Here is a 26,496-nt window from a genome sequence, read left to right on the forward strand (position 1 = left end):
TCATAATGTAGTCAAACTGTAATATAAATATTAGTATCTCTATATCCACTCATACTCATCATTAATGCAATTAGTAAGAAGTCTTTTGTGATAATATTTGCACATTTGCATAGAAAACCTCTTCAGATATTCCACATCTACCACATCAAAAAATCTCTAGTCTGTAGTGCAGATAGTAACTGTGCCCTTTAATTAGTGATGAGCGGGTTCGGTTTTACTCGATTTTACTCGGTTCTCAAAACAGAACCTTATGGGCTATCCAAAACACGTGACATCCGTGAGTCAATAAGATGCAGTTTTGAGAACCGAGTAAAACCGAACCCACTCATCACTACCTTTAATGTGCATACAATGAGTAATCTAGGCAGTTTAATATATTACCAAGACATTTTGTAGGGCACATGCAAATTTGTAAATGAGGCCCTGTTACTGTACACTGTACTTCCAACAGCTCATACTTAAATTTAAAGCCTGTCTTACTGTATAATATAAACAAGGGTCTCCTGTTCTAGCACCCATTCTCCACTACTTCTATAAAGATTGATGAGACTCCTGGTTGTGTGCTGCAATAATGGAGATTACCCATGGAACCATTCCAGGTACTATACTGTATATATTTGGTTTCCATGCCTTACAGAATCTCTTCTCAGTCACAGGAGATACAGTAGGCTCTCAAAGGTGGGTAGCGCATGCAGTCTCCTGGTTTTACCTACTTTAATTTTTTTTCTTACATTTTCTGTTTGTGCTAGTTAGCTTTCTAATTGTTAGATTTCTGAATATCAAACGACAAAGTGATTTTAAATAAAATAATGAAAAATAAAAAGATGCTTAACCAGGGCACAGTGGTTATAGCGCTGCTTGATAATGCAGGGCTTTATACTATCTATGTGAAGGTCACTTCATGTGTTCTCCCATTGTTAGCATGTTTCCTCCCATGCGTACTGTTAGGGTTAACATATCAGTTTCTGTGTGGTTGCAAAGAAGACATTGATTAAAATGATTAAAAAAATAATCTCATGACTGCAGTGTAATACGTTTTTGCTTTAGAGATAAATGTTAATAAAATCAATAATGACTTGATATGCTCAGTTTATTTGCAGGTCCAGTGAATGCACATATGCTACCTTTAAAGTAGCCATAATCATATGCAAACTACACAACCAAGTTGAATATTTGATTGAGCAATCTTAGAGGTCTGAAAAAACTTCAGTATACTATTGGGATGTTATTAAACTCTGATTTTTCAAGCATCAAAATGATACATCCCATAGAGGGGTGTAGTATGGCTGACCGGCGTCTCCTGACCGCCGGTCAGCTTACCGACACCGGGATCCTGGCGGGGAGGGGTGAGTGCAGCAAGCTCCTTGCGGGCTTGCTGCACTCGCCACGCTGCAGGCTCGCCACGGGTTCTATTCCCACTCTATGGGTGTCGTGGACACCCACGAGTGGAAATAGTCCCTGTTGGTCGGCATGCCAACCATCGGGATACTGAGCCGGCGGGATGGTGGAGGAGGTCATGTGACTGTCGGTCAGCAGACCGCCGGTCACATGAATACCACCCCCCATAGAGCACAGGTTTTCAAACTCGGTCCCCAGGACCCAAAACAGTTCATGTTTTCCAGGTCTCCTCACAGAATTGCAAGTAAATAAATCGGGTGGTCTTCAGTTTGCCGGCTGTCAGGATCCTGGTGCGCAGTATACCGGCGCCGGGATCCCGATATCTGGCATACCGACACTTTATCTCCATCTTGGGGGTCCACGACCCCTCTGGAGGGGGAATAACATGCGCCACTGTGCCCGAAGTGTGGCGAGCACAGCAAGCCAGCAAAGGGCTCATTTGCGCTCGCCACGCTGTTGGTATGCCGGCAGTCGGGAGCCCGGCCGCTGGCATACAATACTACACCCAAAATAATCAGCTCCACCTGTGGATCTCTTCAAATATATTAGTGAGTAATCAATACACCTGTGCATCTGTTTGGTGATCTGGAAGAGGTGAACTGTGTGGGATCCTGAGGACCTAGTTTGAGAACCACTGCCATAGAGGAACAGTAGCTCCCACTTTTCTTCTCTCCTCTACTTTGTGTGTGTCGCAAGACTTAAAACAACACTGCATATGTGGGATGATCATGGGGATATTAAGCCAGGCTCCCCTGGACTGATAACAATGAAACGGTCATCCTTTGACCTTGCAATTCAGGTTTCTTGCAGGCAGCCTTCAGCCAGACAGAAAAAAATTATTCAAACCAGGTGATCAATAAAGAGCAGGTGAGCTCTTATTGGTCAGATCATGAGATTTCTTCTCTGATTGCATGGTTTCAGCTAGAACTCATATGAGATTTAGCAGCAATGAATCTCAATGTATCAATAAGTTTAATTTATGCATTTTATCAAATAGTCTCACTGTACCTATAAAGTTAATTACAGCTAGATCCTATCTGTGGTCTAGTTATTACTAATTAGAGTAGATTTCAAACTAGCAGCTGACAGTTATGCTGGCCTGTCAAATCTGTCATGGTGCAGTAAAGAGCAGATTAGCACTGCAAATGTGTCTATTTTCTCCTAGGAATTAAAATCTGGAAGCAAGAAGATCATTGTAAAATTGTGTGATAAATATCTTTGTGAACGAGAAAATAGGTGATTATTCAAACTTTTTTTTTCACATTGTCTGCATATTTTTATATCTCTATAGGTTCCAGCTGAGTCTTGTAGCTCAAAAAGTGCCAACATTCTTTGGTAGCCATAGGAATGCTGCCACTTATGGTTCTAAAAAGTGCAGTTTACTAACTGACAGGGCTTTCTTGGATCAAAGGTGCTGCACGCCCTTATGACATAAGAAATTCAATTGTTTGTGAAGCATTACATATGAAATAACTAGAGATGTGCACCGGATATTTTTCGGGTTGTGTGTTTTGGTTTTGGATTCGATTCAGCGGCCGTGTTTTGGATTCGGGCGCGTTTTGGCAAAACCTCTCTGAAACTTTTTTGTCGGATTCGGGTGTGTTTTGGAATCGGGGTTTTTTTTTTTCAAAAACCCTCAAATACAGCTTAAATCATAGAATTTGGGGGTAATTTTGATCCCATAGTATTATTAACCTCAATAACCATAATTTCCACTAATTTCCAGTCTATTCTGAACACCTCACAATAATATTTTTAGTCCTAAAATTTGCACCGAGGTCGCTGGATGACTAAGCTAAGCGACCCAAGTGGGCAGCACAAACACCTGGCCCATCTAGCAGTGGAACTGCAGTGTCAGACAAGATGTCACTTAAAAAAAATAGTCCCCAATTAGCACACGATGCAAAGAAAAAAAGAGGTGCACCAAGGTCGCTGGATGGCTAAGCTAAGTGACCCAAGTGGCCGGCACAAACACCTGGCCCATCTATGACTGGCACTGCAGTGTCAGACAGGATGGCACTTAAATAAATAGTCCCCAAACAGCACATATTGAAAAAAAAATAGGTTCACCAAGATCACTGGATGGCTAAGCTAAGTGACCCAAGTGGCCGGCACAAACACCTGGCCCATCTAGGAGTGGCACTGCAGTGTCAGACAGGATGGCACTTAAAAAAAATTAGCCCCAAACATCACATGATGCAGAGATAAATAAAAAAAAGAGGTGCAAGATGGAATTGTCCTTCGGCCCTCCCACCCACCCTTATGTTGTATAAACAGGACATGCACACTTTAACAAACCCATAATTTCAATGACAGGGTCTTCCAAATGACTGTGGCTGAAATGACTGGTTGATTTGGGCCCCCACCAAAAAAGAAGCAGTCAATGTCTCCTTGCACAAACTGGCTCTACAGAGGCAAGATGTCAACCTCCTCCTCATCCTCCAATTCCTCACCCCTTTCACTGTATACATCCCCCTCCTCACAGATTATTAATTCGTCCCCACTGGAATCCACCATCTCAGGTCCCTGTGTACTTTCTGGAGGCAATTGCTGGTGAATGTCTCCATGGAGGAATTGATTATAATTCATTATGATGAACATCATCTTCTCCATGTTTTCTGGAAGTAACCTCGTACGCCGATTGCTGACAAGGTGAGCGGCTGCACTAAAGACTCTTTCGGAGTACACCCTGGAGGGGGGGGGGGGGCAACTTAGGTAAAATAAAGCCAGTTTGTGCAAGGGCCTCCAAATTGCCTCTTTTTCCTGCCAGTATACATACGGACTGTCTGACGTGCCTACTTGGATGCGGTCACTCATATAATCCTCCACCATTCTTTTAATGGAACAGAATCATATGCAGTGACAGTAGACGACATGTCAGTAATCGTTGGCAGGTCCTTCAGTCCAGACCAGATGTCAGCACTCGCTCCAGACTGCCCTGAATCACAGCCAGCAGGTGGGCTCGGAATTCTTAGCCTTTTCCTTGCAGCCCCAGTTGCGGGAGAATGTGAAGGAGGAGCTGTTGACGGGTCACGTTCCGCTTGACTTGACAAGTGTCTCACCAGCAGGTCTTTGCACCTCTGCAGACTTGTGTCTGCCGGAAAGAGAGATACAACGTAGACTTTAAACCTAGAATCAAGCACGGTGGCCAAAATGTAGTGCTCTGATTTCAACAGATTGACCACCCGTGAATCCTGGTTATGCGAATTAAGGGCTCCATCCACAAGTTCCACATGCCTAGCGGAATCGTTCCGTTTAAGCTCCTCTATCAATCTCTTCAGCTGCTTCTGCAAAAGCCTGATGAGGGGAATGACCTGACTCAGGCTGGCAGTGTCTGAACTGACTTCACGTGTGGCAAGTTTAAAGGGTTGCAGAACCTTGCACAACATTGTAATCATTCTCCACTGCGCTTGAGTCAGGGGCATTCCCCCTCCTTTGCCTATATATCGTAGGCAGATGTATAGGCTTGGATGGCTTTTAACTGCTCCTCCATCCTCTGAAGCATATAGAGGGTTGAATTCCACCTCGTTACCACCTCTTGCTTCAGATGATGGCGGGGCAGGTTCAGGAGTGTTTGCTGGTGCTCCAGTCTTCGGCACGCAGTGGCTGAATGCCGAAAATGGTCCGCAATTCTTCGGGCCACCGACAGCATCTCTTGCACGTCCCTGTCATTTTTAAAACAATTCTACACCACCAAATTCAATGATTGTGGAAAACATGGGACATGCTGGAATTTTCCCACATGTAATGCACGCACAATATTGGTGTCATTGTCCGGTGTCAAAATCCCCAGTAGAGTCCAATTGGGGTAAGCCATTCTGTGATGATGTTCCTCAGTTTCCGTAAGAGGTTGTCAGCTGTGTGCCTCTTAAGGAAAGCGGTGATACAAAGCGTAGCCTGCCTAGGAACGAGTTGGCATTTGCGAAATGCTGCTACTGGTGCCGCCGCTGCTGTTCTTGCTGTAGGAGGCAATACATCTACCCAGTGGGCTGTCACAGTCATATAGTCCTGAGTCTGCCCTGCTCCACTCGTTCACATGTGCGTGATTAAGTGGACATTGGGTACAACTGCATTTTTAGGACACTGGTGACTCTTTTTCTGACGTCTATGTACATTCTCTGTATCGCCTGCCTAGAGAAATGGAACCTAGATGGTATTTGGGACCAGGGACACAGTACCTCAAGCAATTCTCTAATTCCCTGTGAATTAACGGTGGATACTGTACACACGTTTAACACCACCGCAGCTGCCAAGACCTGAGTTATCCGCTTTGCAACAGGATGACTGCTGTGATATTTCATCTTCCTCACAAAGGACTGTTGGACAGTCAATTGCTTACTGGAAGTAGTACAAGTGGTCTTCCGACTTCCCCTCTGGGATGATGATCGACTCCCAGCAGCAACAACAGCAGCGCCAGCAGCAGTAGGTTTTACACTCAAGGATCCATCGGGGGAATTCCAGTTATGAGAGGACTCGTCAGACTTGCCAGGGACATGGCCTACAGGACTATTGGCGTTCCTGTCTAAGGAGGAAATTGACACTGAGGGAGTTGGTGGTGTGGTTTGTAGGAGCTTGGGTACAAGAGGAAGGGATTTAGTTGTCAGTGGACTGCTTCTGCTGTCACCCAAAGTTTTTGAACTTGTCAATATCTTCTGATGAATGCGATCCAGGTGACGTATAAGGAAGGATGTTCCTAGGTGGTTAACGTCCTTACCCCTACGTATTACAGCTTGACAAAGGCAACATGGCTTGACACCTGTTGTCCGCATTTCTGTTGAAATAATTCCTCACTGAAGAAGAGATTTTTTTTGTAATTTGACCAGGCATGTTAATGGCCATATACGTCCCACGGACAACAGGTGTCTCCCCAGGTGCCTTACTTAAACAAACCACCTCACCATCAGAATCCTCCTTGTCAATTTCCTTCTCAGCGCCAGCAACACCCATATCCTCATCCTGGTGTACTTCAACAGTGACATCTTCAATTTGACTATCAGTAACTGGACTGTGGATGCTACTTCCAGCACTTGCAGGGGGCGTGCAAATGGTGGAAGGCCCCACCTCTTCCAGTCCAGTGTTGGGAAGGTCAGGCATCGCAACCGACACAATTGGACTCTCCTTGGGGATTTGTAATTTAGAAGAATGTACAGTTCTTTGCTGTGCTTTTTCCAGCTTAAGTCTTTTAATTTTTCTAGTGGGAGGATGAGTGCTTCAATCCTCATGTGAAGCTGAACCACTAGCCATGAACATAGTACAGGGCCTCAGCCATTCCTTGACACTCCGTGTCGTAAATGGCATATTGGCAAGTATACGCTTCTCATCAGACCCTTTTAATTTAGATTTTTGGGTCATTTTACTGAACTTTTGTTTTTGGGATTTTACATGCTCTCTACTATGACATTGGGCATCAGCCTTGGCAGACGACATTCATGGTTGCAGCTTCAGCACGAGGTGGAAGTGGATCTTGATCTTTCCCTATTTTAGCCTCCATATTTTTGTTCTCCATTTTTTAATGTGTGGAATTATATGCCAATAATATATGAATAGCAATGGCCTACTGTACTGTACTATATATGTATACTGTTGGTCACCAAATTGCTGCACTGTAATACTAGAAGCTATAGAAAAGTATATATATTATTGTATATAAATCAGTAAAGAGCTGTTTAACTGTGACACATGTGTGTCCTGACAAGCAGTATAGAAGCTATAGAAAATGATTTAAAATTATTGTATGTAATTCAGTACAGAGCGGTGTAACTGTGACACATGTGTGTCCTGACAAGCAGTATAGAAGCTATAAAAAATGATTTAAAATTATTGTAAATAATTCAGTACAGAGCTGTGTAACTGTGACACATGTGTGTCCTGACAAGCAGTATAGAAGCTATAGAAAATTAATTAAAATTATTGTATATTATTCAGTACAGAGCGGTGTAACTGTGACACATGTGTGTCCTGACAAGCAGTATAGAAGCTATAGAAAATGATTTAAAATTATTGTATATAATTCAGTACAGAGCGGTGTAACTGTGACACATGTGTCCTGACAAGCAGTATAGAAGCTATAGAAAATGATTTAAAATTATTGTTTATAATTCAGTACAGAGCGGTGTAACTGTGACACATGTGTGTCCTGACAAGCAGTATAGAGGCTATAGAAAAGTATATATATTATTGTATATCAGTACAGAGCGGTTTAACTATGACCATGTGTCCTGACAAGCAGTATAGAAGCTATAGAAAAGTATATATATTATATACTGGTGGTCCCCAGTCCCCACAATGCAGCACACTGATCAGATATATGCAGCACACTGAGCACAGATATGGAGCGTTTTCAGACAGAGAACGTAGATATTTTCAGCACACTGAGCACAGATTATTTGCAGCACACTGAGCACATATATATTTTCAGCACACTGAGCACAGATTACGGACCTTTTCAGGGAGAGAATGCTGCCATGTCCTCTCCATTCAATCTCCAAAGCACAAGTGAAAATGGCGGCGACGCACGGCTCCTTATATAGAATACGAATCTCGCGAGAATACCACAGCAGGATGATGATGTTCGGGCACGTTCTGGTTAACCGAGCAAGGCGGGAAGATCCGAGGCTGCCTCGGAACCGTGTAAAATGGGTGAAGTCAAGGGGGGGTTTGGATCCCGAGGAACCAAACCCGCTCATCTCTAGAAATAACACACTTTCTCTCCTTCAAGACTGATGTGTGTGTGACTGGATCATATACTGTAGCCCACCAAAAACCTCTGCAATCTGGATTGACCAAGGTTCAATTAGGTACATCACAGTTATCCTCATGTATCAAATTACTATTACCCTATACATTTTAAGCTTGTGAGCAGGGTATTTCTTACATATTTCTCTGTTACCCAATCTCATTTTATTTAAGCACAATGCAGTATGCAGGCACTATATAAGTAAATGCTAATAAGAACTCTTGTTGCAATCTATTCTACTGCTACTATAATTTTTTGCCTACCTGAGCCCAAGTTGAGGATGCAATTCTGAAAGCCTCTTGTAAGAGTTTCAACATAGACAGAAATTCATTATCTTCATAGTCAAAACGTTGATCAAAGACAATAGAACTGATAACATTGGAGACTGCCAGACTTAGGAGGACGGTGGGATCAAATGGTTCCCCTGAAATAAGCATGTCACATTATCATCATCATCTGAGTGCATAATGGAGAGAAAGGTAAAAATTCTGGGGCACAATTACAGTAAACAGGAAGTTTGCTGGTCATCATTATCAACTTTATGATGCCTAGAATTTTAATGTGTATTGACAAAACATAAATGAAAATTATCCCACCCAAATAAATAAATAAATAAATAAATGAATTAATGAATAAATAAAAAAGTGAACAGAACACAAGCACTGATGGGGCTGATTCACACTATAGCAGGTTAACAGGGAAAACCATTGCGTGAGGTTTCCTGTCACTATTGCACACAGATCCAACTTATTTGCCTCTCTAATCACTCTGTGCCAACCTCCCACCTTTGCCAGACACTGCAGGGTAAATGTACTAATAATCGTATCTCACCCGTGGTTGTCCTAGATTAAACACGTGTGGGATCAAACAAACACTGTAGCATTTTTTTTATGAAATACAGAAATTTCCTATGCTCCCGTGTTTTGGGGGATTGTATTTTACGATGGTGTATGCAATCATAATCTACAGACATGTTTTAGGCGAGAGCCGCAAATCACTCCCATAAATGGCTAGTTTTGACTCCAATCTGCATTTTTCAATTGCGCCTATATTCCGGTCTGTCTGCAAAATGTACATACACCATTATTATTGAAGTGATGTAATTTCTTATGCAAAATGCAACCTTTTCATTTATGTTTAAATGTTGCCTAAGAAATGTTTACCAATTTTTTTTGTGATTTATGATTACAAACTCCGTTTAGATCTATACATTTTTAAGTATACATGGGCAATTATATGTGTATTTATTTGAAACTATTATATGGGTAACCTAACTAAACCTTCACATTAAAAAAAAAGATCTTTGTATATACATTTTCTTAAGTTGAAACTAAAATTAATACGTACGGTTATTGTACCCAAAATCATTGGGAACTGTTTTTGTTTTTAAGGTTTTTTTTAAATAATAGGTATATTGGTTATGCTTAATGGATTTTTGGCTAAATAAGAAATTTTCTATTGTAAGTAATGAAATTATAATAGGTGATATTGCAAACATGCTGCTGGTGAGGTGGCACATTTGAAATTTCTATTTTTGGGGTGAGTTTGGACAATTCACAGGTGTGTTTGCAAACACGAATCTTGGTAAATTTTGAGTAGAATTTGACCAATGGTGTATTTGATTGTATTTGTGATTACACCCAGGTTTTGAACTTCTATTTGAGTGAACACTACCGTGTTTTGTCTTTGGTAAATTTCCGTCATTGAAAAATTTACCAAACACTCCCGTGTTTGCAAATTCAGACAAAAACAGAGCTTAGTAAATTTACCCCCACAATTCTTCCAGTCCCTTACAGAATACATATCAACAATTTCACCCTCACTTATAAAGCCACTCATGCCTCAATAATAACCGGTTCTCGAAACGTCCACCATGCTGCTTACTGGATTGGGGTTGCGTGACTGGTGGTTATCATACCGACGCCGGGATCCTGGCCACCAGAATGCCAGAAGGGGTCAAGCACAAAAAACAGGTTCTATTCCCACTCTATGGGTGTCATGGACTCCCACGAATGGAAATAGTCTCTGCTTGTCGGCATTATGGCTGGCGGCATTTTAAGTGGTCAGGTTTAATTTGTTTTGCTCTACCTACCATTTGTGGTTCTTTCTAAAAGAATGAAATAATAATAACAATAATAATAATATTTAGAATTAGAATATAATAACCAAAAACTGTGTTTAGATTTCAACAAAAAATGACAGACATACTGTACATTCAACTGTATTGTTTCTAACTATTATTTTATTTACCATTATTATGTATTATCTTCATGGCATAATGTTATGTTGTACTGCACATTGATTTTAGTAAAGTCTGAAGGATCTCCATGAATATTATCTGCTACTAACCTGACATTTACAATTATAACAAAAGCATTGTATACTAACATACAATATTTACACATTTGGGAAAGTTTTAGGTGTAATTCACTTTTCTTATGTTTTTATTTTATTTTATCCAGCATAATAAATGGCCCAGTGTGGATTAGGGTAGACTACAACCTCTTAAAATGTACATGGCCTATATAAGTCTAAATGGATCACACTTATACAGTATACAAATATAAGTAGGTTTAGTAATTATGTGACTGACCACCTTTCTTCTTGAATTCCTCTGCTAGACACTTGGCCTCCTCCTGTACCCGGGACTCCAAACTTCTTTTTCCCATTCCAAATTGCCTCAAGGTACTGAGTGAGAACCGCCTCATCTGCTTCCACCGATCTCCATTACTGAATACAACTCCTGTTTGTAGAGAAATCATGGGAATTAAGAAATACTTTATTACATGTATTTGCTCCATTACTAAATACTGCACATCATGTAACAAGCTGAAATCCACTCCTAACATTCTAGAGATATATGGCTGGATTAAGAGTGGACAGTAATGTATGCACAGTTGCTATTTTTATGGAGTCACTGCGGTGGCAATATGCTAATGCTAGGTTCTGCCTTGCCATTGTATACTAGAGTGCTCTGCTCCAGACAGTGCAAGCTCTGAGATGTCAACTTTCAATGCCAGTGGACAGTGGTTCCAAACACTCAAACATTGGAACACAATCATGCTCACCACTGGCCCTGTTACTAGCCTATGGCTGGCACAGTGTTTCCTTCTGAATTTTGGCTACACATGGCCTCTGTGGCTGCAACTCTGAAGATGAGAACACCGCCAGGTCCACTGAGAGGTCCGCAGCACTCCCATAACATGCCCATAATATTGGCTTTTGCGCACGATTCAGGCCTCTTCCAAGTCACCACCTAGGAATGCCCATGTTTTTGCCTCACCGGGTCTAAAGCTGGGGCCTTCATATGCAACAGCATTCTCCACATACACTCAGGGGAGCTCATATGCCATAGGGGTTTTCAGCATTTCTCGTGCAAGCAAAGCAGCAAATAATCACTTAACTGCTCATACGAGAACTTTGCGTCCACCTCCAAATCAGGCCCACAGGATCGGATTCTGAGTTGGATACAAATCCAAAAGCAGATGCATCCCAGGAGATCCCACAATAATCAGTAGACTGCAAATTTTCCAAAGAAAACAATCACATACTGTGCCTGCACTGCACCTTGTATTCTGCATTGTGACTCCTATTGTGGTTTACATCTCTTATCACTCCTGGCTCCAGTAATCCAGTTCAATCCCAGTGTCCAGTTTCCAGTTCAATCCAAGTGTCCTGTATTCTGATTCCACCTGGAGTGTCCAGTATTTCAGTTCCACCCTGTTGTCCAGCATTCTGATGCAACCCAGTGGTTCAAGTACTCAATCTGCTATTGGTATCAGAATAAAGGATACATGGACACAGTAGTGTATGTAACATGTGCAGAGAGATTTAGATATATTGTTTCTGTGCATGGGAAATACTGGCTGGTTTATTTTTACACTGCAATTTAGATTTTACTTTGAACACAACCCACCCAAATCTAAATCTCTCTGCACATGTTATATCTGCCCCACCTGCAGTGCAGCATGGTTTTGCCCATTAGTGTGCTTTTTTCGGTTTGCTAGCAAACCTGCATAAGGCCCAATATACCATCCACGTCTGGAAAAGGATTAAAATCTCTGAGCATAAGTACTGTATTATAAGCACATGGAAACTACTTACCACACTCTAAATGAGTGTGGTATGACTAGCCAGCTGTAGGGATTCCGGCGCTCAGCATACCGGCATCTGGATCCTAACGGAATGCTGGCAGCGGGGTGAACACAGAAGAGCCCATTGTGGGCTCACTGTGCTCGCCATGCTGCGGGCACGGTGGTGCACATCCAGGGATGTCGTGGACACCCCAAAAGGGGGAATAGTTTCCAGCATTCCAGCAGTCAGATCCCGGTGCCAGGATGCTGTGCGCCGGGATCCCGACAGCCAGCCAGTCGAGTGCCACCCCTCTAAATATGGACCATGGGCATACTGTAAGTATAGTGCAGGGGATGCTGCAAATATTGGTCTCAGAGGTTTAAGGGGACTGCCTGAAATACTCTCGGCTCACATCTGCATCGGTGCCAAACAGAACTGTAAAAACAGTGACACTCTATTTTATACTGTGTGGCATAATATGAACTAAGGCCAATACAATGTGACATATTGGTAACTGGGGTCACTACAATGTGGCATAATGTGAACAAGGGTACCGTGTAGCATAATGTAAACTACTGTAGAAATTGACAGTCTACAAACTACTCAGCACAATTCTAGTGTATTTAAGTAGATACTGTAATAGCGAGTAGTTTGTAGACAGTCCCTTTTTACCAGCCTGTTGAATTACAGTAGATTGCGTACAGCAGATTTGTACAGAGTAGAAGTGGAATAAGAAAGCAACCATGGTGAAGAATGAGGTAAGCAGGAGCCAACTAATGTGAATTTTGGGCTCTGTCTCATACTGTTCATGGAGGGCACTGTGTGGCATGAAGTGAACTGGGGACTCTATGGTGCAATGTGAACTTGGGGAACTGCATTGCTGCATAATGTGAACTGGGGTACTGAGTGGTGTGATGTGATTTGGGGGTACCATGTGGCATAATTCGAACTGGGAGAACTACAATGTGACATTGTGAGCTTGGGGCACTATAATGTGGCCTAATGTGAACTGGCACTCTGTGTGGTTAACGTGATCTGAGGGTACTGTGTGACATGATTTGAACAGGGGACACTGCGGTATAATGCAAACTAAGAGCATCACAATTTGGCATAATGGGAACTGAACTGGGGTTACTGTGTGGCGTAGTGTGAACTATGGCACTTCTATAGAGCATAAAATTAACTAGGGCACTACTAGGGAGAATAAAATGAACAACCACTGTGAAGAGATGTGTCTCTCTAGAAGAATTTGGGGACCACTTCAAAATGTTCCCATTGGGCACACAAAGTCCTAGTTACACACCTAAATAAGTTTAAATCTAAAAATCACTCCCCAACAAGCAAATACATTTAAATCTAATTCCAAACAGTGTTTACTGCTCCATCACTAAATAATATATGATTAAAAAAAAAACCTTTGATGTTCAATAAATCCTGAAGACCTTGGCAGCTACACTATGATAGTAGTCTAAAGCCCTCCTATATACTGTAAAAAAAAATTAGATACAGTATATCAAAGGATCTTTGTATGCTCATTTTATATTAAACTTATAGTACAGTAGGTATTGGTCAAGTGTATTCTACATTTGTTGCATTTTGTTATTTTTTTAATATAATGTTTACATTTACATATGTTTATGATTCTGAAATATGATTCTCAATTTTGGATTTATTTGCTATTGGTTTTTTTTTCCACTAGTTTATTTTTTTGACTATTTTTCTTTTTTTACAGAACAAACCAATGACACTATTTTCTTGACTTTTAGTTCTTGTTTAACCAACATAAACTAAGCATAAATACACAATTGTATCTCACCATATCCCTTGAAAGCAATATCTGTAATGGCTATGTTCCCACGATCACTGAAAACATCTCCATGTTCTACAAAAGCCTCTTTCACCACATCATACCCATTTAATACGACCACCGGCTTCTGGGCCAAGTACACCATGGAAACAGGGCCATACTGAGAGCCGAGCTGAAGAAACAAAAAGGAGAACCTGAGTAGGACTCCATACCAGTAATCAGAACAGAGGTAGCATGAGAATATTTTAAAACTGAATTTTTGAAAAGCTGGTCATATTTTATATCAAATTAACAGGAAGGCAGCCAAATAATAATAACAACAGAAAAGAAAGTATGTTTAAACAAATAACTGTCTTATCATATACATGTAGTGAATATGTTGAATTTCAATTTTTAATCTCACAAGGATGAGACCCTACAGTCCCCAACTTTAACATAGGACTACAGTGTGAGGCTTCTTTCCTGACACAAACATCTCTTTTTCTGGCATTTATTACTGGCAGAATTTCCGAGGGTATGTAAAACAAAAGCTTCCTGTGATTTGTATTCTTTGAATGAAAAAACAAAAAAAAATCAGTAAGGTGATATTTAAGGGCTCGTTTATCAATAAGTAATACATTTCACCAGCCAATCAGCTCCTAACTGTCTTTTTTCAAACACAGCCTGTGACATGGAAGTTAGGAGCTGATTGGCTGGTGCAATTTATCAGTCACAGTGAAATTGATCACTCATTGATAAATGAGCCCATATATTTCTTTGTCAAAGACACTGGGACAAACACTGAAATACATAAGCATGCATGCCTACCTTGCACCTACCTGGGGAGACAGCCAACTGGTTGATCTTATCTAAAGATAAAAATTTGAACTCACAAAACAGTTATGACACTGATTATATATATCAGTTGTATACTTGAGAATATATTAATCAAATCTGATTGGATCAGATTTGATCAGTATATTCTCAAATATACAACTGATCAGTTTCATAATTGTTTTGTGAGTTCAAATTTTTATCTTTAGATATTATTAAAAGTTAAGTCTTAATCATTTCATAAGTGTGCCCCAACTGAGAGAGTTTTCTTTCTTCCTTTACTTACATGATACTGCTTACCATAACTCTCAGGGAGCACCACCGGGCTATTCATATACATTTTTTCCTCTCTATAATTAGGCATTAGTATTTAAAACTATAAATTGTAAATTAGCAAAATTCCGGTCTTTCCAATTAATTCTTTTCACCCTATGTGATAGGGTAAAATCAGTGCTCCTCCTACTCCCCTCCTTTTTCTTCCCCAACTGGTCGATCTCAGGATTGATGACCAATTCATCATGTCACAGAGGAGGTTCTTCAGGCCCTCATTCTGAGTTGTTCGCTCGCTAGCTGCTTTTAGCCTCCGTGCAAACGCTAAGCCACCGCCCTCTGGGAGTGTATCTTAGCTTAGCAGAAGTGCGAACGAAAGATTCGCAGCGCTGCTACAAAAAAAGATTGTGCAGTTTCTGAGCAGCTCGAGACCTACTCCTAGCTTGCGATCACTTCAGACTGTTTAGTTCCTGTTTTGACGTCACGAACACGCCCTGCGTTCAGCCAGCCGCGCCTGCATTTTTCCAGGCACGCCCGCGTTTGTATCTGACACGCCTGCGTTTTTACACACACTCCCCGAAAACGGTCAGTTACCTCCCAGAAACACCCACTTCCTGTCAATCACTCTGCGGCCAGCAGTGCGGCTGAAAAGCGTCGCTAGCCCTTGTGTGAAACTGCATCGGCTTTTGTGAAAGTACGTTGCGCGTGTGCATTGAGCCGCATTTGCATGCGCAGAAGTGCTGATTTTTAGCCTGATCGCTGCGCTGCGAACAACGGCAGATAGCTATCAACTCGGAATGACCACCTCAGACCTGATCACTAGTGTGCATTTTTTGCGGCCCTGCGATCAGATAGTCGCCACTTACAGGGGAAGGGAAAAGGTCTCTGCAGGTGTGCGGTCGCATTTGTAGCAGAGCTGCACAAACATCAGTTGTGCAGCCTCTGCTCAGCCCAAGACTTACTCTGCCGCTGCGAGGTGATACTGCTGATCGGGGCTGACGTCGGATACCCTCCCTGAAAATGTCAGATCCCGCCTGTGTTATTCCAGACACTCCTGTAAAACGGTCAGTTGCCACCCACTAACGGCCTCTTCCTGTCAATCACCTTGCCATTGCCCGTGCGATCGCTTTTTTCGCACCATCCTGTCGCTAGGCACTGATGCACGGTGCAGTTGTCCGATGCACCGGCACATTGCAGTGCATACGCATGCGCAGTTCAGATCTGATCGCCCGCTGTGCGAAAATGCACAGCAGTGATCAGGCCTGAATTACCCCCCGAGTTTCCTACTATCTGCAGATTGCTCTTGTCTCAGTCAGACTGCTTAATAACCACCAAGGTATCCAACTACCGGTGAGTTACTTATGCATAGAGAACCTGATTTATACGTTTACTATTTTGGACTCAAACTGCCTTTTATGCTGCCTAATTAGCCTACCAACCCCAATATCTATATAGCAACAGAGTGACTAACAATTTTTTATGTATGTATGAGGGCCCTAAGGGTTAAATTGCATGCAATTTTTTTGTGATACTAGGAATTTTATTAAAGTGGTATATTCTTTTCTATGGTGTATCTTTTTTATCAAATAATTATAGAATTAATTTTATCTTCTTACTCAACACTGTTCCTGTACACCCAACACTCTAAACCCTGTTCTATGCAAGAACAATAATTGTGCTTCTGTAAGTAAACAATAGTTATATCATTATTTTGATTGGAATAAATATATATCAAAAACTAAAAGATATATCCAGGTGGTTTGTCAAAAGCAGGACAATGATGTTTAGTAACAAGCACTCTAGCATAAGCTACCAGCAGTATGGATAGATACCTCATGCAATTCTCACAACCAGACCAGTATCTTCAATATCAACATCCCAATAAGAATAGAGGGCAGTCATGCATCAAATTCTCAAATGCAAACTGTCTCCTCTAATACAATTAATCATTCCCATGAACAACCTTTGCATGGTAGGCAGAGCCGGTCATAGGCATAGGCAAACTAGGCAATTGCCTAGGGCATTTGGTATGCCTAGGGGCACCAGCAGCTTCTGCTGATTAAAATGATATGTGGCATGCCTATATTCTGTGCGTAGCATTTTGTATGCAGATACAGCCACAGTCTCACACAGTATATAGGCATGCTGCATATCATTTTAATCAGCAGAAGCTGCTTGTGCATCCTAGCCACATAGCAATGCAAATAAGATGCATTTTCATCAAAAAAAGGCACCAGATCCGATGGTAGCAGAGCTGCCAGCTTACTCATGCCAGACATCTCCTGCTACATGGTGCATTGAGTCAAGATTTATGAGAACACATCTGTAGTCAAGCAGAGGCAAAGGTCACAGTTTTAGCGGCTGTGTGAGTGGGTTGGTTGTGCAATAGTATTCGGCATACAATATGTGTAAGAGGCATTATGCGTGTCGTGTATAAATGCATTAATAATGTGCAGCGAATGTGTAAGGGGCACTATGTGTGTCATTTTGTGTATAAGGGCATTAATAATGTGCGTCATATGTGGAAGGGGTAATATGTGTGTCATTATGTGTATAAGGGCATTAATAATGTGTGGCATATGTGTAAGGGGCTCTATGTGTGTTATTATGTGTATAAGGGCATTAATAATGTGCGGTATATGTGTGAGGGACATTGTGTGTGTCATTATATGTATAAGGGCATTAATAATGTGTGGCATATGTGTAAGGGACATTAATAATGTGTGTTTTATGTGTAAAGGTCATTACTGTGTGGTATTATGTGTATAAAGGCATTACTAATGTGTGGTATTATGTGTATAAGGTGCTCTACTGTGTGGCAATACGTATAGAAATGTAAATAAAAATGTGAATAAAGAGCAATATGGTGTGGTGTAATGTGAATAAGGAGCAATTCAGTGTGATGTAATTTGAATAAGGGGCACAACTGTGAGGAGTAACTTATATAAGGTAAAGTGATACTACTGTGTGATGTAACGTGAATTAGGGACACTATCGCATGATTAAATGTGAATAAAGTTGCAGTACTGTGTGACATAATTTGAATTGAAGGTACTATTATGTGGCCATGCCCCTACCAGCAAAAATGCACCCCTTTCTGGGCTGTGCGCCGAATGTGTGCACTGTTCCTATTTAAAAGGGAGTAGGAATACCAAAATAAGGACTGCTATGGGTGCTGGGTAACGGTGCTGGGAAAGGGGTGCAGGGTCTTATGTGGAACTAGTGGTGGTGCTAGGGGGCACCAACCAAAATCTTGCCTAGGGCATCATATTGGCAGTGGTGCAAGTAGAAATAATTTCTTAGTGGTATTGAGTGACGAAAAATGGGTGTGGTCACGTGTTGTGAGGGGGCTTGGCCACATGCTGCTAGTGGGAGTGGCTACATGACACTGCGGCGTGGCCACACGACAGACCCTTTTTTGGGTGAATCTGAAGGCAAGGCTAAAAATAAATAGTAATGCCTCCAGTATAATAAAAATATATACAGTAGTGATACCTCCAGTATAACAGAAATATATAGTGATACCTCCAGTATAACAGAAATATATAGTGATACCCCCAATTTAATAACAATATATAGTAATGCCTCCAGTATAATAGAAATATATAGTGATACCTCCAGTATAATAGAAATATATAGTAATGCCCCCAATTAAATAACAATATATAGTAATTCCTCCAGTATAATAGAAATATATAGTGATACCTCCAGTATAATAGAAATATATAGTAATGCCCCAATTTAATAACAATATATAGTAATGCCTCCATTATAACAGGAAAATACAGCCACTGTCACACTCCCAGTAACCCTGACAAAGTGGGAGGAGCCGTCATGCTGCCAAGCACCATGGTCTTGTTGCTTTGTGGCACATTATAATTGTGGTAATGGCAAAGTGTGTGGTAGTGGGTACTGCGTACCCGCTGCCAACTTCTTAAGGGTACTCCGTACCCGAGCGTATCCGCATACTTGCACAGCTGCATATTCGTTAGGGGCGGCTCTGATGGTAGGGTTGCTAATGTTGGTAAAATTGAATTCCAGAAGTGGACCAAGAAGACTGAGCATAGTGTAAAACAATTTTTTGCAAGATAAAGCAAGTACTGAGTCAACATCCTCTTGCAGAACAGATTACTAAAGCCATGACAGCTACATCATGTTAGCATTGAATCTGTTTCCAATTTCTACCATCCATGCATCAGTTTTTAGCTGTTTAGTATATCTTAGTTGAATTTATAAAGACTACATAACTATGATATGCAACTCAGTAAGTGTATCACCTTTGGCAGCTGCAGCTGCACTTGTAGCATCATCATTATCCTCCACATCCTCTCAACATAGCAGTTGTAGCACACAAATCCAGGTTATTCACAGACAAGCTGCTCTATGTATTACTGGCTTTATTAACCACTTAATTGATGATTTTTTTCCCCAAACAAAAAAACGCTCAGAAATTGAGTTAATTAGATGAAGAACATGAATTTAACCTTATCCAAAATTATTTTTTTTCAAAAAGTATTTCCCGCAAACATCAGAACATTGGTTGAGAAGATCGGTAACATGGGAATATCTGTAACATTGCGACCATCGCAACATTGTTTTTCACATCCAAAACAGCGGGCAGGTACACGGGGGGGGGGGGGAAGGGGCACAGTTGTCGGAATTGACTCGCCAACCCCTATTCAAAGAGCGGCCAAATCCAAATGTCGTATTTGTCCGCTCCCGTTGTCCTGTCCTGCTGCTGCTGTCAGCGGCTGCCGGGTGCGCTGACATCAGCGGTGGGGGGAGCTGTCAGCGGCGCCGGGGGGAAGGGGGGGAGTTGTCAGCGGCTGCCGTAGGAAGACATCTGCGGCACTGGGGGGGAGAAGATGTCTGCAGCGGTGGGGGGAGCAGCCAGGAGAGCAGCGAAGGAGGAGGAGACGGAGCGGAAGAGAGGAGGAGACAGGGTGAGCAGCAGCTGCATGCAGCATAACTGGAGCCTTACGGCAGCGTCCACCCGGCTCCAGCAAGCGGGACCTCGCTTGTTGGAGTTGGGTGGATGCTGCCGTCAGCAGCGGCGGTGCCCCATCCTCCTACTACGGCTGCTATTGGAGCTGGGTGGATGCTCCCGATGGGTTCCTGCTCTCCCCACTGCTCCCCCCCCCCCCCCCGTCTCCTGCTCTCTGCTCCCTCATCTCAATCCGACTTTTTTTAAAGTAGGATTGAGATTGTTGGAAACGGGTCTAAAATCTGTCAGGTTTGGCCCCGCTTCCGACAATGGCCCTCATTCCGAGTTGTTCGCTTATTAGCTGCTTTTAGCAGCATTGCACACGCTAAGCCGCCGCCCTCTGGGAGTGTACCTTAGCTTAGCAGAAAAGCAAACGAAAGGTTCGCAGAATAGCGAATAGAAATTTCTTAGCAGTTTCTGAGTAGCTCGAGACCTTCTCACAAACAGCGATCAGTTCAGTCAGTTTCGTTCCTGGTTTGACGTCACACACATGCCCAGCGTTTGCCCAGCCACTCCCCCGTTTCTCCAGACACTCCCGTGTTTTTCCCTGAAATGCCTGCGTTTCTCCGCACACTCCCAGAAAACGGACAGTTTCCGCCCAGAAACACCCACTTCCTGTCGATCACACTCCGATCACTTCAACGATGAAAAATCTTCGTTCGAACGTGAGTAAATCTACTAAGTTTTGAGCTAAAATACTAACCGCATGCGCACTGCGAACCATGCGCATGCGCATTTTTGCCTTAATCGCTCCGTTGTGAAAATCGTCAATGAGCGAACAACTCGGAATGACCCCCAATGCACGCTGATCGGCAGCTGAAGCCGCCGATCAGCATGCATTCCGACAGCATTCTGACAAGTCGGGTTTCCCGGCTTGTCGTAAAAAACGGGGCCGTAATGAATAGGTCGGAACCCCTTCTGACCTAAAACTGTCGGAAGCTGCCATCTTTCCGACAAGACGTCAGCTTTCGACAGTTATTGAATATACCCCTTTATCTGACTGGTCGCATCCTGTGCGACCAGGTCAGATAAAACACTTGCTGGTATGGTCGGATCTGATGCGACCATGCCAGGCAAGTGGTTAAGGAACATACCAATGTCAGTCTGTTGGAAGTGGTTAAGGAACATACCAATGTCAGTCTGTTGGAAAAATTCAGGAATGTCAGGAATGTTAAGAATCTTATCAGAATTCCACATTAATAATAATGGAGTAAACATCATGAGCATTAAAAAATGTTAAATTTGAACACATACTATGATTTGTACACACAATAAACTTGGTGGCTTAAATTTTGTAAAAACAAAACAAAACTGAGAGGTCTGCAGTGCCATCTTAACAACATTATAGGCCCTGGGCAAAGCAATGCACAGGGGCACCAATCAATGCAGTCACTGGAATCAATTTATAAAACTTCATAACTAACCTGTCCTGTGGTTCGGTGCTGTCTCTCCACATACTTCCATAAAGTGAACAACTGTCAGCACTCTTGGCCCGATTCAGACCTGATCGCTGTTGTGTGAAATCGCATAGCGGCTGATTATCAAGTGATTGTGCATGCACCACAATGCGCAGGCGCATAGCCAAACAGCGACACGATGGGGTGAAAATTTCGATTGCATTGGCAAGGTGATTGACAGGAAGTGGACGTTTGTGGGTGGTAACTGGACATTTTCTGGTAGTGTCAGGAAAAACGCAGACGTTCCCAAGTGTTTTCAGGGTGGGTGTGTGACGTCAGCTACGGACCCGAACAGCCTGTTTGTATTGCACTGTAGGAGTAAGTCCTGGGCTATGCATAGACTACACAGACTGTAAAAATCATTTGATGGTAAGAGAGTTGCGAACGGATTTGCAGCTGTCCCCTGTCTGGCCGAATTTTTGCACGCCATACACATGCATTTGCACACTTACACAGGGTGTGTTTTTATTCTCCCTGGGTGACAACTATCTGATCGCAGACCTCTGCAAGTTTGCAGCACAGCTATCAGGTCTGAATTAGGCCCTCTGTTTGGTGGATAGCTCAAGATAGAGAAATATGCTCCCAGCCCACTCTGATTGAGGATTTCACACAATCAGAGTGGCTGGGCAGTGTTCTTTACCCATCTTCAAAGAAGCTCTAGAGATACTAGCCTGGAAGTAGGGAGTTGCCTGCATTAAGGCCCCTTGAATCATAGATCCCTGGACAGCTGCTTATTGTGCCAATACAGTAAGATGTCCCTAGAGGTCTGTACAGGATATGCTGCCTATGGACTAAAAAAACGATGAGCATTTTTGGCATTCAGCAACTGCATATGGTACATTACAAGTATGTTGGTCTTGCTTTTTATGTTACTTATTTGGGTGTGTAATTTTATATTGACATTCATAATGTTGATATGAGAATGTTGATATGGTAGTCATTTTTAAATGCTTGGCATGTCAACATTGACCACGTGAAATGTCATCATGATTAGAATGTTGACAAATTGTCCTTGGTGGTCTAGTGGTGACTTACTTGGTACGGTGGGTATGGCAGCTCTAGCATTGTCTTTTGGGTCTGGCAGAGATGTCCTCATGACTTCTGGCAGATCCTGCATCACATCTGGTGGAGACTATTGCTATTCTTAACCCCTAAACGAATTCATCTGGGGATCGAGTTTTCTGCTTTGTGGCACTGACTCTATGGAATTGTCTTCCCCACACAGTTTGGGAAGCCTCCACTCAAGAATTTTTTTAAAAATGGACTAAAGACTTACTTATTTACTCAAACATTTCCCTACTATCCACTGTTAAGCTTATTTTGTATTTGGTGCTGTAAAGGTAAATGTAAAGAACTTTGAGTCCTATTAGGATAAAAGTGCTATATGATGATACTAAACTATGTAGGGTAATTAACTCATATAAGGATTCAGAGTTCCTACAGAATGACTTATTTAAACTAGAAGTTTGGGCAACTAAATGGAGAATGAGGTTTAATATAGAAAAATTTAAAGTCATGTACTTTGGGACTAATAATAATCATGCAACCTACAAATTAAATGGGGAGAACTTAGGGGACACAGTATTAGAAAAATATTTGGGTGTGCTCATTGATAAGAAACTTAACAACAGTAGCCAATGTCAAACTGCAGCAACAAAGGCAAATAAGGTATTAGCATTCATAAAACGGGGAATTGAGAGAAGGGATGAGAGTGTAATCCTACTATTATATAAATCGTTGGTACGCCCACATCTTGAATATTGTATACAATTCTGGGCACCTCCCTATAAAAAAGATATCTTAGAGCTTGAAAGGGTACAGAGGCGAGCCACAAAATTGATAAAGGGGTTAGAGGCACTGAATTATGAGGAAAGGCTTACTACGTTAAATATGTTTACACTTGAAAAAAGGCGTCTAAGAGGAGACATTATTAATATTTATAAATATATAAAGGGACAATACATGGAGCTAACAGGAGATTGGTTTATTGAGAGATCTCTACACAGAACACGTGGACACCCTCTGAGGTTAGAGGAGAGGAAATTTATTACCAAGCGAAGGAGGAGGTTCTTCACAGTAAGGGCAGTAAGAACACGGAATTCTTTGCCAGAAAATGTAGTAATGGAGGACTCAGTAAATTTAAAAACGAGTTAGATCAAATTTAAAAACGAGTTAGATCAACTGACTGAAAAAGATATCCAAGGGTATAGCATCTAAAATTAATGTATTTTAGATAATGTATGCATTCTAGTTGTCAACTAGACTAAAAATGAACTCCACTTGAACCATTATGAGTAAATCTATGGTTATAGAGACTAGCATAGTCTAGCATAGGATTAAAAAAAAAAACACAAAAAACAATAAAGGTTGAACTTGATAGACAACTTTGTTACTATGTTACTATGTGAATAACATAATTATTATTATTATTATTTTATTATTATTATTATTATTATTATTTTTTTTTTAATTATTATTATTATTACTACTTTTTGCTCCCAACCCTTCATCTAGTGCCTAACCCTAATCTCCCCTCCCGTATCTTAAACTTAACCCTCCCCCTAGTGTTTAGCCTTCCCCTCCCATAGCCTAATCCTATCCCTAAACTGCCAAAGCCTATCCTTGGCCCTCCACTTCCTGGAGAATGGCAACATATTCAATGTTAACATTTTAACAATGTCAACATTATAAATGTCAGCATTATGACTAAATCCATTTTATTTGATTTGTTTAGACACTAGAGTTTGCAGATATTTAATGTGGATCACTTTGTTTTGGCTACCATACTTGATCATACTTTCAATTTATTAGTTATGTCTTTCTTTCCAACTGACACATATCTTAAGAATGCAAACAGTTCCATGTAAGCAAGTTATTGACTCAAGTCACGCATAATACATCCCGTCCTTCAACATCTACAAATGCTACTGCCAGAAAAAACCTGTGTCAATGTAATAGAGGATTCTGACATCTGGTTAGGCTAAAAACAAATGTCGAAATATATTGGCATCTCTACTACATCTCTATATGATACACTGGGGTAAATTTGCTAAGGCTTCTAAAACAGAGAATTGGTAATGTTGCCGTAGCAACCAATCACATGCTTTCTACCCTTTCTCTAAGGCCTTTTAGAAAATTATAGACAGCATCTGATAAATTCTCTGTTTTAGAGGCTTCAGTAAATCTACCCCATTGTGTCATAGTAGAATGGTAGAGGGTTACAGCACTTACAATGTGGAGATTGGCATTATAAACAGTGCAATATTTAAAGTCCTTTGTAAAAACCAGCTATGGTGCACTTAAGCTGACGACACTCTAAAGTGTATTCTGAAAGAGTAGCATAGCAGGAAACTAAATGCCGAGTTGTCTGATACATGCTCGCCCTTTTTCAGTGCAAGGTAACCATAAATATAATAAAATAATGTCATTGAATCATATATAAGGGGATAGGAAAACACAGAAACATAGAAGTTGATGGTACAGTAAATAAGAACTGCTTGGCCAATCTAATCTGCCCTATGTACATGTATACACTTACACCATAATTGCCTACCCTCCCGGAATTGCCGGGAGACTCCTGAAAATCGAGTGGCCCTCCCGGCCGCCCGGAAAGGTGGGCAAGCCTCCCACTTTCCCTGCAGCTCCTCCACACCCCTCCTCGGCCGCCCGCAGCAGAGAAAAAGTGGGCGGTCCGAGGGGATCCGATCATGCAATTTGTGCTGAATTGCGTCATCATAGCCCCTCCCCCGCTATACAGTGCCTATTTTCTTGGCTCTGCATAATGGGGGGCAGAGCTACAATGACACCACAGGACTGCCCACTTCCCTGTCAGCCACGCCCCCAGACAGCAGACATTGCCTCTTGTCATGCCCCCAGACCACCCATCTTGCTTCCGGCCACACACCCATGCACCTACAACGCTGTCTCCTCCCGGACGAGGGGGCAGAAAAGTAGGTAAGTGTGACTTAGGGCGGGATTTACTAACCTCTGCCACTGCATTAATTGTCGTTTTCTCTGCGATCTGACTCACCGCTCTGCTGCCCGCCGCTACCCCTTAGCTCCCCCGTCTGCTTTCTCATCTCCTCTCCCTTTTCATGACCGCCATGGCCACTGAGTTTTCCTTTTGCTGCGCTCCCCCTGGCCGTTGGCGCATGCGCACATCTCTACCACCACCTACCACCTGACGGATGAACTAGTGTGCGCATGCCTGGAAAAACAGAGAGATGTGTGCATGCACCAGCGGCCAGGGGGAGCAAAGCGAAAGGAGAACTCAGTGGCCGCGGTGGTGATGAGGAGCTGAGAAATCAGACAGGAGAGCTAAGGGGTAGCGGCGGGCAGCAGAGCGGTGAGTCAGATCGCAGAGAAAACGGCAATTAACACAGAGGCGGAGGTTAGTACATCCCGCCCCTACACACTAGGGTTACATTTTAATGTGAGAACAAGTACACACTAGGGTTACATTTTTGATGGGAGACAAGTAACCTAGCAACGTATTTTTGTAGTGTGGTAGAAAACTGGAGTGCCCGGAAGAAACCCACGCAAGCACAGGGAGAATATACAAACTCAACACATTTAGACCATGGTGGGAATCAAACACATGACGTCAGTGCTGTGAGGCAGTCATACTAACCATTACATCATCTGTAATGTTTAAGGTCAGATTTACAAATTTGAACTACAGTACTATATTTAAACTAGCTATAACAGTGTTAATTAAATGAGCAAGATAGAAAGTATAAATAAAGTATGACACAGAAAGAATGGCCCAACTAAACAATATCACCATCTCCCTACATTCCACATCCTTCTAAGGGCCTAATTCAGACTTAATCGCAACAGCAATCTTCTTCTCTACTGGGCAAAACCATGTGTACTGCAGTTTGAGTACTCGTGAAATGATGCAAATGGATGCTTATATAAAGATGTGTTTTACTTTCACATGTATCAAATATGACAC

At 42.0% G+C, this 26,496-nt stretch overlaps 1 protein-coding gene across 2 annotated transcripts in view; it reads right to left on the bottom strand.

Annotated features, from left to right (window-relative positions):
* LOC134949280 (cytochrome P450 2C23-like) overlaps positions 1 to 26,496 on the bottom strand; it is an 88,688-nt gene that overhangs the window by 26,781 nt on the left and 35,411 nt on the right. The window contains exons 2-4 of one of the 2 annotated variants that reach the window (XM_063937776.1): positions 14,025 to 14,187; positions 10,731 to 10,877; positions 8,398 to 8,558 (exon numbers count right to left, since the gene is read on the bottom strand). In XM_063937776.1, coding sequence (XP_063793846.1) covers positions 8,398 to 8,558; positions 10,731 to 10,877; positions 14,025 to 14,187 — 471 coding nt within the window. Of the gene's footprint in view, positions 1 to 8,397; positions 8,559 to 10,727; positions 10,878 to 14,024; positions 14,188 to 26,496 lie in introns of both variants that reach the window. The other variant, XM_063937775.1, reaches the window with a different exon arrangement.

The sequence above is a fragment of the Pseudophryne corroboree genome, chromosome 8, assembly GCF_028390025.1.
Source record: "Pseudophryne corroboree isolate aPseCor3 chromosome 8, aPseCor3.hap2, whole genome shotgun sequence".
Taxonomy (NCBI): domain Eukaryota; kingdom Metazoa; phylum Chordata; class Amphibia; order Anura; family Myobatrachidae; genus Pseudophryne; species Pseudophryne corroboree.